Here is a 13,682-nt window from a genome sequence, read left to right on the forward strand (position 1 = left end):
TCGCCGATATTTTTTATAATGTATTTTAAATTATCTATATGGAATAGTTATGCCAGAAACAGTCATATATGGCAATGATTCTTTTAATGACGAAGTTTCAGTTAAAAAGGATTTTAAAGATCTTGTATAAATTTTTTTTTAAGTAGTTTATCTAAAAGCGTTTATAGGGATTAATAGATGAGCTTTGTAATATATGTAAAGCTTTAAAGTTTGAGTTACCCACTCCTATTCAGCAAGAAGCAATTCCATGGGCTATACAAGGGCGAGATATAATTGGTTTAGCTCAAACGGGTTCTGGAAAAACTGCTGCTTTTGCATTACCTATTATTCAAGCTTTATGGAAAAAACCAAGTTCTTTATTTGCATGTGTTATAGCACCTACTAGAGAGTTAGCTTATCAAGTTGATTTTACCTCGTTTATTTTTTTTTAATTTTAATAGATTTCTGATCAATTTTCTGCTCTTGGTAGTAATCTAGGTTTGAAAAGTGTAGTTATTGTTGGTGGTATGGATATGGTTTCTCAGGCAATAGCATTAAATAAAAAGCCACATATTGTGGTTTGTACACCTGGTCGTTTACAAGATCATTTAGAAAATACTAAAGGTTTTTCTCTTAGGACAATAAAATATTTAGTATAAAGTTATATTTATTTTTCTTTTGTTTTAATTAATATATAGGTTCTTGATGAAGCAGATAAGCTCCTTGATATGAATTTTGGTCCTATTATTGAAAAAATATTGAAAGTTATTCCTAGAGAAAGAAATACGTATTTATTTTCTGCAACTATGACTTCTAAAGTAGAAAAGCTTCAACGTGCATCTTTGTCAAATCCTGTGCGTATAGCAGTATCTACTAAATATTCAACAGTATCAACATTAATTCAGTCATATCTTTTTTTCCCTTTTAAATATAAAGATACTTATTTTGTATTTCTTATTAATGAGCTTATTGGTCAATCGATTATAGCGTTTGCTCGTACCTGTAATGATGCACAAAGGCTAACGATATTGCTTCGTCATTTAGGGTTTTCTGCAGTATGTTTGCATGGTCAAATGAGTCAATCTTCAAGACTTGGTGCATTAACTAAGTTTAAATCAGGATCATTTAATATTCTTATAGCTACCGATGTTGCTGCAAGAGGTTTGGATATGTAAGAAAAATGATTCTATTATATTGAATATTGATTCATAAAGTCCTCTTGTTGATTATGTTATAAATTATGATATACCAACTGATTCAAAAACATATATTCATCGAGTTGGTCGTACTGCTCGAGCAGGTAGATCTGGAAAAAGTCTTTCTTTAGTTACTCAATATGATTTGGAGTTATTTTTGAGAATTGAAAAGGCACTTGGCAATAAAATGGATGAATTTTCTACAGATAAAGAAATAGTAATGTTATTAAATGAAAGAGTTAGTGAAGCTCAAAGGTATTCATTAATAAGGGAAAAGTTTTGAGATTAATGTTGAGTTAGAGAAGCTATTATAGAAATGAAAAATATGTATAATACGCGAGCAAAGAAACGAACACAGAAACATAAGAAACAAATTTCAAAATCTATAACTGTTTTAGAAAAAAGGAAACGTGATGATATGGATCTTGATAAAAATTATTAATATAAATTATGTTAAATATTATACAGCATTAATAATATAGGGTTTCTTGTTTAATTAATAACTGTTTTAATATTTAAGTTTCTTTATATGTTCCTGTAATAGTTTTTCCACATATTTTCCCATTTGATCTACTTCTACATTTACAGTATCACCTATTATTTTAGAAGATGTAACAGTCATTTTCTGAGTATAAGGGATTAACATTATACTGAAAGTATTGTCATTAACTTGTGTAACAGTTAAGCTAAAACGATTAGTAATATTTTAAATAATTTTAATATAACCTAATGCCATCTATAGCAATATAACCTTTTTCTATAATATATTTTAAGATATTTTTATTATAAGGCTCAAATGTAAATATAATTGTTTGATTATTAGATTCTTTTTGAACAATAGTTGCAATAGTATCTATATGTCCCTAGAATTTCTAAAATTATACGTTATAAGTTTAAGTTAAATTACCTGAACGATGTGTCCTCCAAATCGTTTATCTAATGTCATAGCTCTTTCTAAATTTACTTTTTCTCCTTCAGAAATTCTACCAAAATTTGTTCTTTTCAAAGTTTCGGGACTTATATTAAGCTTAAAGGAATTATTGTTAATTTCAGTAATTGTAAGACATGCTCCATTTATAGAAATACTATCACCGGGATGCATATCAGATATTATATTATTAGTATCAGAAATAGACCAAGATATACCATCATGATTTTCAATTTTGGAAAGAAGTCCGGTTGCTTCAATAATGCCTGTAAACATTTTTTAGATTTAATTTATTAGGTACGAAAAAATACAAAATATTATTCAGATAAATAATAAAGAAAAACAGTATGCCATAATAGTAAAATAATATACAATTAAAAATTCATATATTTTAAATTATAATTCTTTATAAAACAATATTGTTTAATCAAAATTACCCTGAAAGATTTCATCTTCTGTTTGTACAATGCTCATTGTTCTATCGTCATTTATTTGACTATTATTTTTATAATTATTATCTTTATGATGACTTTCACTATAATCCATATTGCAATAGTTTAAATTTTGATCTTGATCCATAAAAATAGATTGTTTGAAAAAACTTTTTTCGAAGCGGTCGTCAAAAGAGCTTTCATCAACACTGAAAAAATTAGAAAATAATTTTGTTATATGTAACTATACAATGTAAATCCTTTAAAAATTGCTTGCATAGTTGAGCTCAAAGGTGTAGATGCATGTATATTATTTTCAGGTTTCTGTATTGGAGCAGAAGTGAACTCCATATCAAAATTACTAACATCAGATTCTCCTGAAATTACAGGTTTGAACGGTGGTGGAATTTTTCTCTTTAATAATGCATCCCAGTCTATATCATGAAAAAAACTATGTTCTCGAAGTTCCAATGCATCTCTAGTAGCTCCAAGTCTACGCTTAGGGTTTCTATTCAAAAGCTGTTTTAGTTAGAAAGCTATAATATATTAGGATATGCAATTTTACTTCTTTTACAAAATTTCTTCCTTCAAGACTTAATATATTTTTTGGAAAACGAACTTTTCCAAATGCAATATTTTTATACATTTGTTGTGTATCTTCTGCATAAAACGGACTCCAACCACAACACATTTCGAATACAAGAACACCAAGTGACCAAAAGTCTACTAGTTTAGTATATCCAGAGTCATCTAAAAGAATTTCTGGAGCTAAATATTCAGTAGTTCCGCAAAATGTATTTGTTGTGGAATTAGAAGATAAATTTGCTTTAGACAATCCGAAATCGCATAATGCAATATGACCATTTGCATCAAGTAGTATATTTTCGGGTTTAAGATCTCTGAATGATTTGTAAGCAAAATATGATGTAAGAAAACATTTAGACCTATATACTATATCATGATTATGCAAATGTTCTAATGCAAGGATTAGCTCTGCTATATAAAATTTAGCTCTAGGCTCTGGAAATCTTCCTTCTTTTTGAAGATGCCAAAAGAGTTCTCCTCCACTCATATAACTAGTGACTAGATATAAATCTGTGGGTGTTTGGAATGAAAATTTGAGATCGATTATGAATGGTGAATCCGAAATAGTAGTACGTACTAATATATCTCTTTCACCAATTGTATGTTTGATTTCTTTTTTTTGGACTATCGTTTTCTTAGATAGAACTTTCATGGCATAAATTCTATTATTGTCGATCTTTCTTACTTGATAAACTTGACCAAAAGTGCCTTATAATTTTTAAGAAAAAGCATTAAATTATGCTTGCAACTTATTACCCTTTCCAATAAGCCTTAGTATTTCAAAATCGTCTGGACCATAATGTCGTTTACTGATTTGTTCATAGATCATTTCTAAACAAATTTCTGCAATATTTTCACCTTTTTCTAAAGACTCCAATCTTCTATTATTAGAAACTACATTCTTTTTTTTTTGAATTTCTTACTTATACCAATGTTTTATTTCTTTTTTATGTATAAAAATAGGTTTAATCTGTACATGCCCCAGAAAAGACTCATTATTCTTTCTATCATAAACATTTATATCAATATTGCTTTTTAAATCGATAACATCACTATGTTTTTAAGAAAAAAGTAAATAAGTTTAATACATACAATATAACTTGATACATCCAGAAAGGATTACTTGCAGTGTATGTTACATTTGAAAAACTGTTTTTTCTGGTTACTAAATCATTTTCATATGAATTATGAAGATATGTTGATGAATGATGAGACTTTGGAATAGCTATCCCACGTATTGGTTCATTGTTATCCATGACAGGTCCTTGAGATATAAATTCATTATTTTCAAATGTGCAGATAACATAAGGCTCTGCCTAGTATAGTTAATAGTTGTAAGTCTTAAATGGATTTATGTACATCTATACTTTTTACTTTTAAATTTCTTGCTTGGATTATTCTTATAATTAATCGACCTTTAGGTGATTCTACAGATAAGGGTGATGGGGATTCTTGTGTATTGCATAAATTTAAAAGATTCAGCGATGACTTTATGTTTTTTATATTAGTTTCGGATGTTTTAAAGGTTCAAGTTAACTTACTTGAGTATTTTTTAAACTAGAATTATCATTATTGTAAAAGACTGATTTAGACATTTCAGCATTGTTGTTAGGTGGTTGTTTTTCAGATTCCTTAGATGCAAAATTGTCAGATGCTTCAGAAGATAGCTGAGGATTAGATGATTCATGTACTAAATGATTTGATTTAAATTGATTTATATTACAAATTTTATTGTTGAATTTTGATAAAAAGAACAATGACTTTGCGAATTCCGGCATGTTTCTCACATATTATTATGTAATTATCCAAATAGTAGCAATAGCCTTTATCTTGTCCTAACTATTAAAAGTTGATAAAATTTAATCATAGAATATATTAATATTTAACTATTCCCTCCTATTTTATTTATCTTCTCGTGTTAGAAATATAAACAATTAAAAATAATTATAAACATGTTCTATTAACATTATAAAAACTGATTTTTTAATTATCTCGAAATGTTTTTATCCGCTATTTTGTATTTACAAAAATATGTGAAATAAGTTATATTAAAATGATAAAAATAATTATTGATAATATTTTTAAATGTAATATATTAATAAAGTAGTTATATTATATATCATTGTTATTTAAAAAGAAAAAAAAAATATGAGCTAATTTTCGTGTATATATTTTTAACGGATTTTGATATGTAATTAAAATTTTGAATAAGTAATTATTAAGGAAAATATATGGTTAAGTCTTTGTTTTTGTTTTTTCCTTTTTTTTCTATTGTCTATGTTTTATGTAGTAAAGGAAATGAGCTTCCCGAATTTAAAAATTGTATATCTTCATGTGTTACTTTAAATTGTAGAAAAGATGCTCCTAGACAATTTGTTCGGGGAAGGCTTTCGCTTGTTTTAAGAATAGGATTGTGGGATTGTCAAAGCGAATGTGATTATTCATGTCAAAGAATTGTAACGTTGTATAGAAAAAAGAATGGATTACGAAAAGAGCAATTTTGGGGTAAATGGTATTTTATCAGAATATTAGCCATGCAGGAGCCTGCAAGTGTAGTTTTCTCTATATTCAATGGATACGTTCATTATCTTGGTTTTTGTTGGATAAAATTATTGATTCCTTCCAATTATGTATTTAGAAAGTTTTATATTACATATGCACTTTTAGGATTAAATGCATGGTTTTGGAGTTCTGTTTATCATATGAGGGATTTTAAATTTACTGAAAGGGCTGATTATTTTTCTGCAGGAGCACTTACTTTATGGGGTTTTTTTTTTACTCCTCTTAGGATTTTTCGCCTAGATCTTTACAAAAATTATAGCTTTTTTGTTTATATATGGGCATTTATTTGCATATTTGCTTTCTTAATTCATGTTATATATTTGTCTTTTGTGAAATTTAATTACTCATATAATATGGCTGCAAATGTATTTATTGGATTTTTTCAGAATATTTTATGGGTATATTATTCTTTATCTAATTATGGTTCTCGACCTTTTGCTTTGTGGCCTATGTATATTGTCTGTGCTATTATGATTGCTATGTGTTTTGAGATTTTTGATTTCCCTCCTATTTTATATTTGTTTGATGCGCATAGTTTATGGCATATGGTATTTCCCTTTATTTCTTAATTAACTAAATAGAATATAGGCAACTATTCCTATTGTATATTATTGGTATAAATTTTTAATTCTAGATAGTAATTTTGAGTCTAAAAATAACGTTAAAGGTGTACAAGAGGCTATATTTAGATAATTAATATTATGAATAGTTATTGAATTGTAGCTAAAAGGTTTTTGATTGTAGATATAACATTTATGTAATAATTTTTTATGATATCATATATTATATATGTTTAAATATATATAGAAGTATTTAGTAAATTAGTTGAGCAACCTTAAATGCAAGTTCATCTGCATCTTTTTCTGTTAATGCTTCTGCATATACTCTAATTGATTTTATGTCAGTTTAATTATGTGTATATATTTTGTACTTATCTATATTTTCTGTTCCAGATGCTCTAATAAATGCTTTTCCTTCTTTATAATTTGAAACTAAAGCATCTATTTTCTGTTGTAGTTCTTTTGGCTTGACAAGTCTATAATTAGAACCCTATAATTTCTATTAAATATTTTAAATATGATTAATTTGACATTTACTATTGTTTCGTAAAGCTCCTTATTTTTTGTTATAACATTTATCATTCTGTTTGGAAAATCCGTATAAATATTATCCCAATCCTCTATATTCCAATTTTTATATGCAAGAATAACTTCTATTAATAGCATATTGGATAACGAATCGCCTATAGTTTGATTTACTAAATTAATCAGTTCTTTGAGATAATTTGCAGCAGCTAGTTGTGAAGGCGACTTTTCTTGATATGATGATAGAAGGAATTTCATTTTTTTAGAAAAAATAATAGTTCCATGACCATTAGCTTCGAAATATATTCCACAATCATATTGCATTGCAGCATGATGAAGATGTTTAACCCCGGCTAACACACAGTTTACCGGTATTTTCTATTGATATCTTTTTTAGATTCAAATATAAAAACATAAGTATATTACTAATATTTTTGAAATAAAATTTGTAGAACTTCTATTAGAATAAGCTGTTTGTATTATGCCAATATTTACATCAATTGATGCTTTTTTGATAAATTCTAGCATAAATATAGCTATTAATGATGCTATTTTATCTCCATCTAATAATTTAAAATTATTGTCTAAAATATTTTTATAAATAAAACTAATAAAATAATAAATACCTGAATCTATATAATAGTATATAATGCGATCAGCATCTCCATCAAAACTTAGGCATCTACCCCTTGTATTTGTTTTGATTCCTAATGGTAATTTACGCTGTACTTTAACAAAATCTGCTCCGCACTAAATCTATTAAAAAAAGATATGTTATTTAATTGTTTAGACTTCTCTATTAAGATCAGATGGAATATTTGTATTTTTGTTAATTATTTTAACATTTAAAATATTTTTGTTTATTAAATGACAAAGATTTTCTAATTTTAATGCACCAATCCCATTTGCACAATCAACAAAAAGAGGTGTTTGAGAAATCTGATCTTTCATTAAATATTGATATGCTTTTGAAAGTTTATTATAATATCCGAGTTCAGTTGGTTCTCCATAAGTTTCTGGTGTATTTTTCGTATTAATGCTATGTACAATATAATGTAACTGCGGTGTAGTTAATAATTTATAATTTGTCCATGATGTCTCAAAACAAGATAATCCGTCTACAAGAGATTTTATTAAATCTAATCTCGATTGTCTGTATAATTAATTTATATTTATAAAATATGTTTTTTACCTTGTATCTCCTGCATAAATAACGTTTGATTTTATTTTAAGATCTATTTTTTGCGAAGAAATCATTTCCTCAATTAGTGAAATTAAAATATCTGTATTTTCTGCGTTTGAAATACTGTTAAAATGTTCTTCCCATGTTATTTCTAACATTTCTCCATAAGGATCTATAAGTTTTATCCCATTATCTTCCGCTGGGTTGTGAGATGCCGTTATCATAATTCCAATTGTTTTTCCTTGTAATTTTTTGGATCTTAAAGACGAAAATAGTCCTGATCTAAACATGACTGAGTCTAAAAGTTTATGACTATTTATTATAAATATAAAATAAATATTATTATTATTATTAACTTCATACGAAAGCCCGCTGTTCCATATAAATATATAACATTTTGAGGTTTAGGATGTTTTTTTGATAGTTTTCTAATAAGATCAATTGTATTTTTTTCTAATTGCATAATTAAATTTTAAAAAAATCATTTCGACCTGTATTTTTAAATGTTATATACATATATATTAAAAGTATTATAATCTTATATTTTAATATTTTTATTTTGATTTATGGAAATGTTGTGATAATGATATAGTATTATATTTTTTTTTTTTTCAAAAAAATATATACTAAAATTAATACATTGAGTTTAAAATTGATTTATCTTATTAAAAAATATAAGGATATAAATATAGTTTTATAATAATTATCAAAAAAAATAAAAGTTTATAAATAAATATTAATAGTGTATTTATTAAAGTATAAATTAATAAATTTATCTTTTTATTTAGGTTTTTGTATAAAAAATATTGTTTTCATTTTAAATATAGATAATGTATAATAAATTAGATTTATAAAGGTTATCAATTGTTTTATTAAAATTATTTGTATTCTTGATATTTTATATCTATGTTAAATTGAAATAATACGAAACATATGAAACTATACGTAAATTATTATTTTAAAAAATGCGATTTGTGGTAATAAAGTTTTATTATTACGTTTTTTTTTTCTGATATTTAATTGATCTGATGTAATTTTTTCGGAATTTCATGTAATTTTCTACGTATCGATAAAGGATAATCTTCCAATGTCAATTTGTTCGGGTTGTGGAGGTTCTAATTTTGAAGCAGATTCCTCTTCAGGTATTACTTATTGTATTTCTTGTGGAAATGTGATTGAAGAAAATGTAATTGTTTCTGAAATTACATTTGGTGAAGCGTCTTCAGGTGCTGCTATAGTTCAAGGATCATTTGTTGGTGCCGATCAGAGTAATTTTTTTTAAAATTTTTTTTTTTTTTTCTGAAATATTAAGCTTATGCACGTACTAATGGTCCTTATCGTAAACTGAACTCATTGGAATCTAGGGAACAAACTATAACTAATGGTATTTTTTTTTTGTTTTTAAATATATTGACTTTTTAGGGCGTCGAAGAATTAACGCACTGGCAGCTGCATTACACTTGTCAGAGAGGCATGCTGAAACTGCAGTTCGTTATTTTACCCTTGCAGTTACACATAATTTTATTCAAGGCCGTCGATCACAATACGTTATTGCATCTTGTCTATATATAGTATGTAGATTAGAAAGGACATCACATATGCTTATTGATTTTTCCGATATTCTTCAGGTAAAAGCTTGAATTGTTGATACTTTTCTAAATGTAAATAAGATTAATGTTTTTACTCTTGGTTCAACTTTTCTTAAATTAGTGCAAATTCTTCATATTACTCTTCCATTTGTTGATCCATCTCTTTATATAACTAGATTTGCTGCTCTTTTGGAATTTGGAGCAGAAACACATAAAGTTGCTACAGATGCTATTAGATTAGTCCAGAGAATGAATAGAGATTGGATGCAAACTGGTAGAAGACCTGCTGGAATATGTGGTGCATGTTAATATAATCTTTAGTCTAGATAACTTGATTTACTTTTTTTAGGTCTCTTAATAGCTGCGCGTATGAATAATTTTCGTCGAAGTGTAGAAGAAATTGTACATATAGTTAAAGTTGGTGATCTTACTGTTCGAAAAAGATTAGAAGAGTTTAAAACAACTGCATCTGGTGATTTAACAGTTCAAGACTTTAGAACTATATGGCTTGAACAAACTCATGATCCCCCTTCATATCTTCAGGGAAGAAAGAAAGAACGAAGGAAAAAAGATATTGAAACTGTAGAGCTTTTGAATAGTCATAAGGAGTATGAGACAGAAGTATTAAATACTGTTGCAGGGGATCAATATTCTAGTAAAAAGATAGTACTGCCGTTGAAATTAGTAGATTCGAATGATCTTGTTGCTGAATTAGATGATAATTTTTTGAAGGGTGAAATGGAATCTGTATTACAAGATAGAAATATTCAGAAAATGTCTATCGCTATTCAAGGTAAATGATTATATTATTTTTTGAAAAATATTTATTCTACTAGAATCTAAGAAATCTTCTGAGAAATGCTATGAAACTCTTTCTGATATGGATGATGATGAAATTAACCAGATTATTTTGAGCGAGCCTGAGGTTTTGGCAAAAACTCAAGTCTGGATGGAATTAAATAGGGAATATCTTGCTGCTCAAGAAGGTAATATTATATATATTTGTTTGTTTTTATTTTAAAATTATTTAGCGAGACGTTTGAAATTAGAATCAGATCTTAAAGCTGGTATTGGACGTCAGACAAAAAAGGTATAAAATTTATTGTATTGATTTTATTATGATTGAATTTTATATTTAGCGTAAAAAACATAAACCGAAAGATTCCAATAGTATAAATTTGCCATCTACACCAGTAGAATCTGCAAAAAAAATGTTACAACAGCGAACGTTTTCTAAAAAAATCAATTACGATGCTCTAAATTATTTATTTGAGGAATAGGACTTTTTGAATAAATACCTGATTTGGTTTATAATTGTTTAGAATGTTTGGTTTTAATTTTTAAAGAACGATCTAGAAATTATATAATTTTGGTGTAGAAATACGTTCTTGAATTTTTATTCTATAATTATGAATAAAAAATTATGTATGATACTAGTTCTATTTTAATATGATGTTAAAGCTTGATGTAGTATATTATGTAATGATGAATACTATTATAATCAATATGCATTAACTAATAATTTAGCTGAAAATGAAATAGTTAAAAAATATCTAGTTAAAATAATGGGGCTTTTTTATATAATAAACTCAATTGATTTTTTATTGTAATATGTATATGTAATAATTTATGTATTAAAGGTTTATATATACAATAAAATATATGATTTTTTAAAATATTTGGCATTGAATTACATATTATTTAAAAACTTTATATATTTTTGATGATAATAATGGTGATATATTTTTTCTTCCATAATTTGTGCATTTTTTCGAAATCATCATTTCTCTTTCATATTCAGATGTTTCTTTATAATACGATGTTAATAAGTCATTTAATGTTGGGAAACGTTTTTGTATCTCAATTGCTTTTTCTGGACTTACACCTTTAATTGTTAATAACATTTTAAGAAATAAATCGCCTAAAGTTAAAGATGCTGTTTTTGATAAAAAATCTGAAAATGTACTGTATTCGATAACATATGAACGTTCCGGATAAGTTGAGTTAATTATTTTTTTTTGTAATGTATAAGTTTGTAAATTGATATTGTCATTATCGATAATGTACAGATCTTGTGTCTAGCATGTCATAAATAAAAAATAGTATGTTACGTTTTTTATACTTTATAAATTTGTGAAATATATCTTGTTAATCTTATTATATATTTAATTGTTTCCATTAGTCCCGAAAGTCTTTTTACAAAAAAACCGTTAATAATTTGAGTGCTTGAAATAGCTGAATGTATGGCCTCAATATTGAAATCTGTGAAATCATAGTTGCAGTTTTCGATAATATATATTACATGTTTTAAACATGATTTAGATAGACGGAACTAAATTATATTTTACATTAAATTATATTAAGTGGTGAATTTACCTTTTGTTCATGAAATCTTCCATCTTTGATGCTACTTGCAAGATCATTTAGTCTTTTTCTTTCTACAATAAAATCTAAAATATATTCTTTTTTAGTTATATTACATCTTGCAATCCATAAAACATCTCCTAACTCTAATGTTCGAAATTCAAAAACTATAGATTCTTTTGTTAGGTAATTTTCAATAAATTCTTTATCTTTTTGTGTTTTCATTTCTCTCGTATCTAATAATAATATAATAGAATATAAATTATGTTGAATTGTTGAGATGTTTAATATTGTGTTATGTATTGGTGATTTTGGAATGCCTTTCGACGTTTTTTTTTCCATTTCTATATTTTGACTTAATTCCTTAATCATATGTATTTCATGATAATTATTTTCTTGAGTTTCTTTTATGTTTTTTTTAAACTCATTGTTTAAGATAAAATCTTTTTCTATAATTCCATTTGAAAATACTGAGCTGGATATAGCAGCCGCTACCTCTTTTCCCGAATAAGTAAGATGATATCTTGTTGGATTTACTGTTTTATATACATATTCTTTTTCTAGAAGAATTTTCATTCCATTCCATAATGAATGTATATTTTTGTGTTCGCTTATGTCATAGTAATGTCTTGCAATGTTTAATATTTCTTCTTTTGAAACAGTCGCGTCCTCATTAAATTTAAAAAGTGCAATAAGAATTGCAAATGATTTAGATCTATATCCAGGTATATATGTTTTTGATGTTTGTGTCTTTGTTTTTTGCTGGATGGATTTTTTAATTGTTTTCGAGTTTAAATGTGATTCTTCTAATTGTGAAAAATATGATTTTTCTACATTAGCTTTTAAAATTAGTTTACGTTAATAAAAATATTATTGTATCTGGACCTTGATTTTGAACATTTGAATTTATATGAGTACGTTGATATTCTTTTAAACGTTCTTCTAAACGCGCTGATATAACATTTCCTATTCCTTTTAATTTCTTTAGTTGACGTGGATCTGAAAATGTTATAGGACATGATAACAGTGAATTATATGCCTAAATTATCATTTAGTTTTTTTTTAAAATATTATTGTAACTAACTGTCTTGAAAACATTATAGGATTTTAGATTCTTTTCTTTTGCTTCCTGCATCCATTCACTTATCCATTGAAGAAAAAGAGGATTACCACAGGATTGCATGGCTATTTTTTCGATATAATTTTTTGATGAAAGTTAACGCGTTATAATTAGAAGCAGAAGGTTTAAAAATATTTCGACGATAAATAATAATTATGAATTTTAGCAAAATTACTTAATTGTATAAAAAATTGGATTATAAATTAATGATTTAATCATTGATTATTTAAAATAACACCATAATTATAATAATATGTATATTTAAAATGATATTTATAATGAATGTTAGCATTTATTTATTTGAAAAACATAAATTAATATTAAAAACGTAACATAATACTTTTTACAATATAAAAAATAATATATAACACTATCATGGTAAATTAAAAATATTTTTTAATGCTAATCTTGTTATGATTAATCTATATAAATTATTAGATAATTTATAATATATAATCTAATGAAATGAATATTAGAATTTATTAGATTTATTTATATAGATTTATTTATATAGATTTATTTATTAATATACTATTAAAATATCAATAATTATTAAAATGTTATAAAAAATATATAAATTATATGAAACATATAATATATAATATGTAATTGTTTTTTCTATAATTTAATTTAATTAAAATTAACTTAATTTAATTATTA

The 13,682-nt window shown here is 25.6% G+C and overlaps 7 protein-coding genes across 7 annotated transcripts; 3 read left to right on the forward strand and 4 right to left on the reverse strand.

Annotated features, from left to right (window-relative positions):
* Positions 1-6: 6 nt before the first annotated feature.
* On the forward strand, positions 7-1,660 carry T552_03063 (ATP-dependent rRNA helicase rrp3). Its single transcript, XM_018371581.1, has 6 exons — positions 7-124; positions 168-401; positions 441-632; positions 678-1,150; positions 1,194-1,430; positions 1,476-1,660. Exons 1-6 carry the CDS (start codon positions 50-52, stop codon positions 1,615-1,617), a joined length of 1,353 nt encoding a protein of 450 aa, XP_018224716.1. The 5' UTR covers positions 7-49; the 3' UTR covers positions 1,618-1,660.
* Positions 1,639-2,425, reverse strand: T552_03064 (riboflavin synthase, alpha subunit). The gene is made up of 3 exons (XM_018371582.1): positions 2,083-2,425; positions 1,902-2,038; positions 1,639-1,861 (listed from the first exon to the last, which is right to left on the reverse strand). The coding sequence occupies exons 1-3, from the start codon at positions 2,377-2,379 to the stop codon at positions 1,684-1,686; spliced, it is 612 nt and encodes a 203-aa protein (XP_018224717.1). The 5' UTR covers positions 2,380-2,425; the 3' UTR covers positions 1,639-1,683.
* Positions 2,426-2,484: 59 nt separating this feature from the next.
* Positions 2,485-4,943, reverse strand: T552_03065 (hypothetical protein). Its single transcript, XM_018371583.1, has 9 exons — positions 4,661-4,943; positions 4,479-4,607; positions 4,212-4,435; positions 4,043-4,171; positions 3,876-3,997; positions 3,479-3,827; positions 3,100-3,433; positions 2,785-3,053; positions 2,485-2,743 (listed from the first exon to the last, which is right to left on the reverse strand). The coding sequence occupies exons 1-9, from the start codon at positions 4,895-4,897 to the stop codon at positions 2,527-2,529; spliced, it is 2,010 nt and encodes a 669-aa protein (XP_018224718.1). The 5' UTR covers positions 4,898-4,943; the 3' UTR covers positions 2,485-2,526.
* Positions 4,944-5,308: 365 nt separating this feature from the next.
* Positions 5,309-6,420, forward strand: T552_03066 (hypothetical protein). Its single transcript, XM_018371584.1, has 2 exons — positions 5,309-6,229; positions 6,270-6,420. Exons 1-2 carry the CDS (start codon positions 5,351-5,353, stop codon positions 6,372-6,374), a joined length of 984 nt encoding a protein of 327 aa, XP_018224719.1. The 5' UTR covers positions 5,309-5,350; the 3' UTR covers positions 6,375-6,420.
* Positions 6,421-6,494: 74 nt separating this feature from the next.
* T552_03067 (hypothetical protein) lies at positions 6,495-8,412 on the reverse strand (the record flags this gene model as incomplete). The annotated part of the gene is made up of 8 exons (XM_018371585.1): positions 6,495-6,567; positions 6,613-6,731; positions 6,779-7,144; positions 7,193-7,350; positions 7,393-7,516; positions 7,559-7,919; positions 7,959-8,261; positions 8,306-8,412. 8 exons carry the CDS (start codon positions 8,410-8,412, stop codon positions 6,495-6,497), a joined length of 1,611 nt encoding a protein of 536 aa, XP_018224720.1.
* A 588-nt stretch (positions 8,413-9,000) lies between these two features.
* T552_03068 (hypothetical protein) lies at positions 9,001-10,863 on the forward strand. The gene is made up of 8 exons (XM_018371586.1): positions 9,001-9,217; positions 9,262-9,333; positions 9,372-9,577; positions 9,620-9,842; positions 9,888-10,331; positions 10,375-10,524; positions 10,570-10,628; positions 10,678-10,863. The coding sequence occupies exons 1-8, from the start codon at positions 9,037-9,039 to the stop codon at positions 10,816-10,818; spliced, it is 1,476 nt and encodes a 491-aa protein (XP_018224721.1). The 5' UTR covers positions 9,001-9,036; the 3' UTR covers positions 10,819-10,863.
* Positions 10,864-11,189: 326 nt separating this feature from the next.
* On the reverse strand, positions 11,190-13,129 carry T552_03069 (hypothetical protein). Its single transcript, XM_018371587.1, has 5 exons — positions 12,987-13,129; positions 12,788-12,941; positions 11,915-12,741; positions 11,661-11,870; positions 11,190-11,616 (listed from the first exon to the last, which is right to left on the reverse strand). The coding sequence occupies exons 1-5, from the start codon at positions 13,083-13,085 to the stop codon at positions 11,236-11,238; spliced, it is 1,671 nt and encodes a 556-aa protein (XP_018224722.1). The 5' UTR covers positions 13,086-13,129; the 3' UTR covers positions 11,190-11,235.
* Positions 13,130-13,682: the final 553 nt, after the last annotated feature.

This window comes from Pneumocystis carinii (assembly GCF_001477545.1).
Source record: "Pneumocystis carinii B80 chromosome Unknown supercont1.14, whole genome shotgun sequence".
NCBI lineage: Eukaryota > Fungi > Ascomycota > Pneumocystomycetes > Pneumocystales > Pneumocystaceae > Pneumocystis > Pneumocystis carinii.

Bases quoted from the DNA above. Each gene is read 5' to 3' on its own strand.
- T552_03063 (XM_018371581.1), top strand. From the start codon at position 50: ATGCCAGAAACAGTCATATATGGCAATGATTCTTTTAATGACGAAGTT. The intron at 402-440 runs GTTGATTTTACC...TAATTTTAATAG, and splicing joins CTAGAGAGTTAGCTTATCAA to ATTTCTGATCAATTTTCTGC. The intron at 1,431-1,475 runs GTATTCATTAAT...ATGTTGAGTTAG, and splicing joins AGAGTTAGTGAAGCTCAAAG to AGAAGCTATTATAGAAATGA.
- T552_03064 (XM_018371582.1), bottom strand. From the start codon at position 2,379: ATGTTTACAGGCATTATTGAAGCAACCGGACTTCTTTCCAAAATTGAA. The intron at 2,039-2,082 runs GTAATTTAACTT...TAGAAATTCTAG, and splicing joins TTGGAGGACACATCGTTCAG to GGACATATAGATACTATTGC. The intron at 1,862-1,901 runs GTTATATTAAAA...TAATCGTTTTAG, and splicing joins ATTGCTATAGATGGCATTAG to CTTAACTGTTACACAAGTTA.
- T552_03065 (XM_018371583.1), bottom strand. From the start codon at position 4,897: ATGCCGGAATTCGCAAAGTCATTGTTCTTTTTATCAAAATTCAACAAT. The intron at 4,608-4,660 runs GTAAGTTAACTT...AAAAACATAAAG, and splicing joins CTAGTTTAAAAAATACTCAA to TCATCGCTGAATCTTTTAAA. The intron at 2,744-2,784 runs GTATAGTTACAT...TAATTTTTTCAG, and splicing joins ATTTTTAAAGGATTTACATT to TGTTGATGAAAGCTCTTTTG.
- T552_03066 (XM_018371584.1), top strand. From the start codon at position 5,351: ATGGTTAAGTCTTTGTTTTTGTTTTTTCCTTTTTTTTCTATTGTCTAT. The intron at 6,230-6,269 runs GTATTTCCCTTT...AATAGAATATAG, and splicing joins CGCATAGTTTATGGCATATG to GCAACTATTCCTATTGTATA.
- T552_03068 (XM_018371586.1), top strand. From the start codon at position 9,037: ATGTCAATTTGTTCGGGTTGTGGAGGTTCTAATTTTGAAGCAGATTCC. The intron at 9,334-9,371 runs GTATTTTTTTTT...TTGACTTTTTAG, and splicing joins GGAACAAACTATAACTAATG to GGCGTCGAAGAATTAACGCA. The intron at 9,843-9,887 runs GTTAATATAATC...TACTTTTTTTAG, and splicing joins TGCTGGAATATGTGGTGCAT to GTCTCTTAATAGCTGCGCGT.
- T552_03069 (XM_018371587.1), bottom strand. From the start codon at position 13,085: ATGCAATCCTGTGGTAATCCTCTTTTTCTTCAATGGATAAGTGAATGG. The intron at 12,942-12,986 runs GTTAGTTACAAT...ATGATAATTTAG, and splicing joins CCTATAATGTTTTCAAGACA to GCATATAATTCACTGTTATC. The intron at 11,871-11,914 runs GTAAATTCACCA...AATATAATTTAG, and splicing joins GAAGATTTCATGAACAAAAG to TTCCGTCTATCTAAATCATG.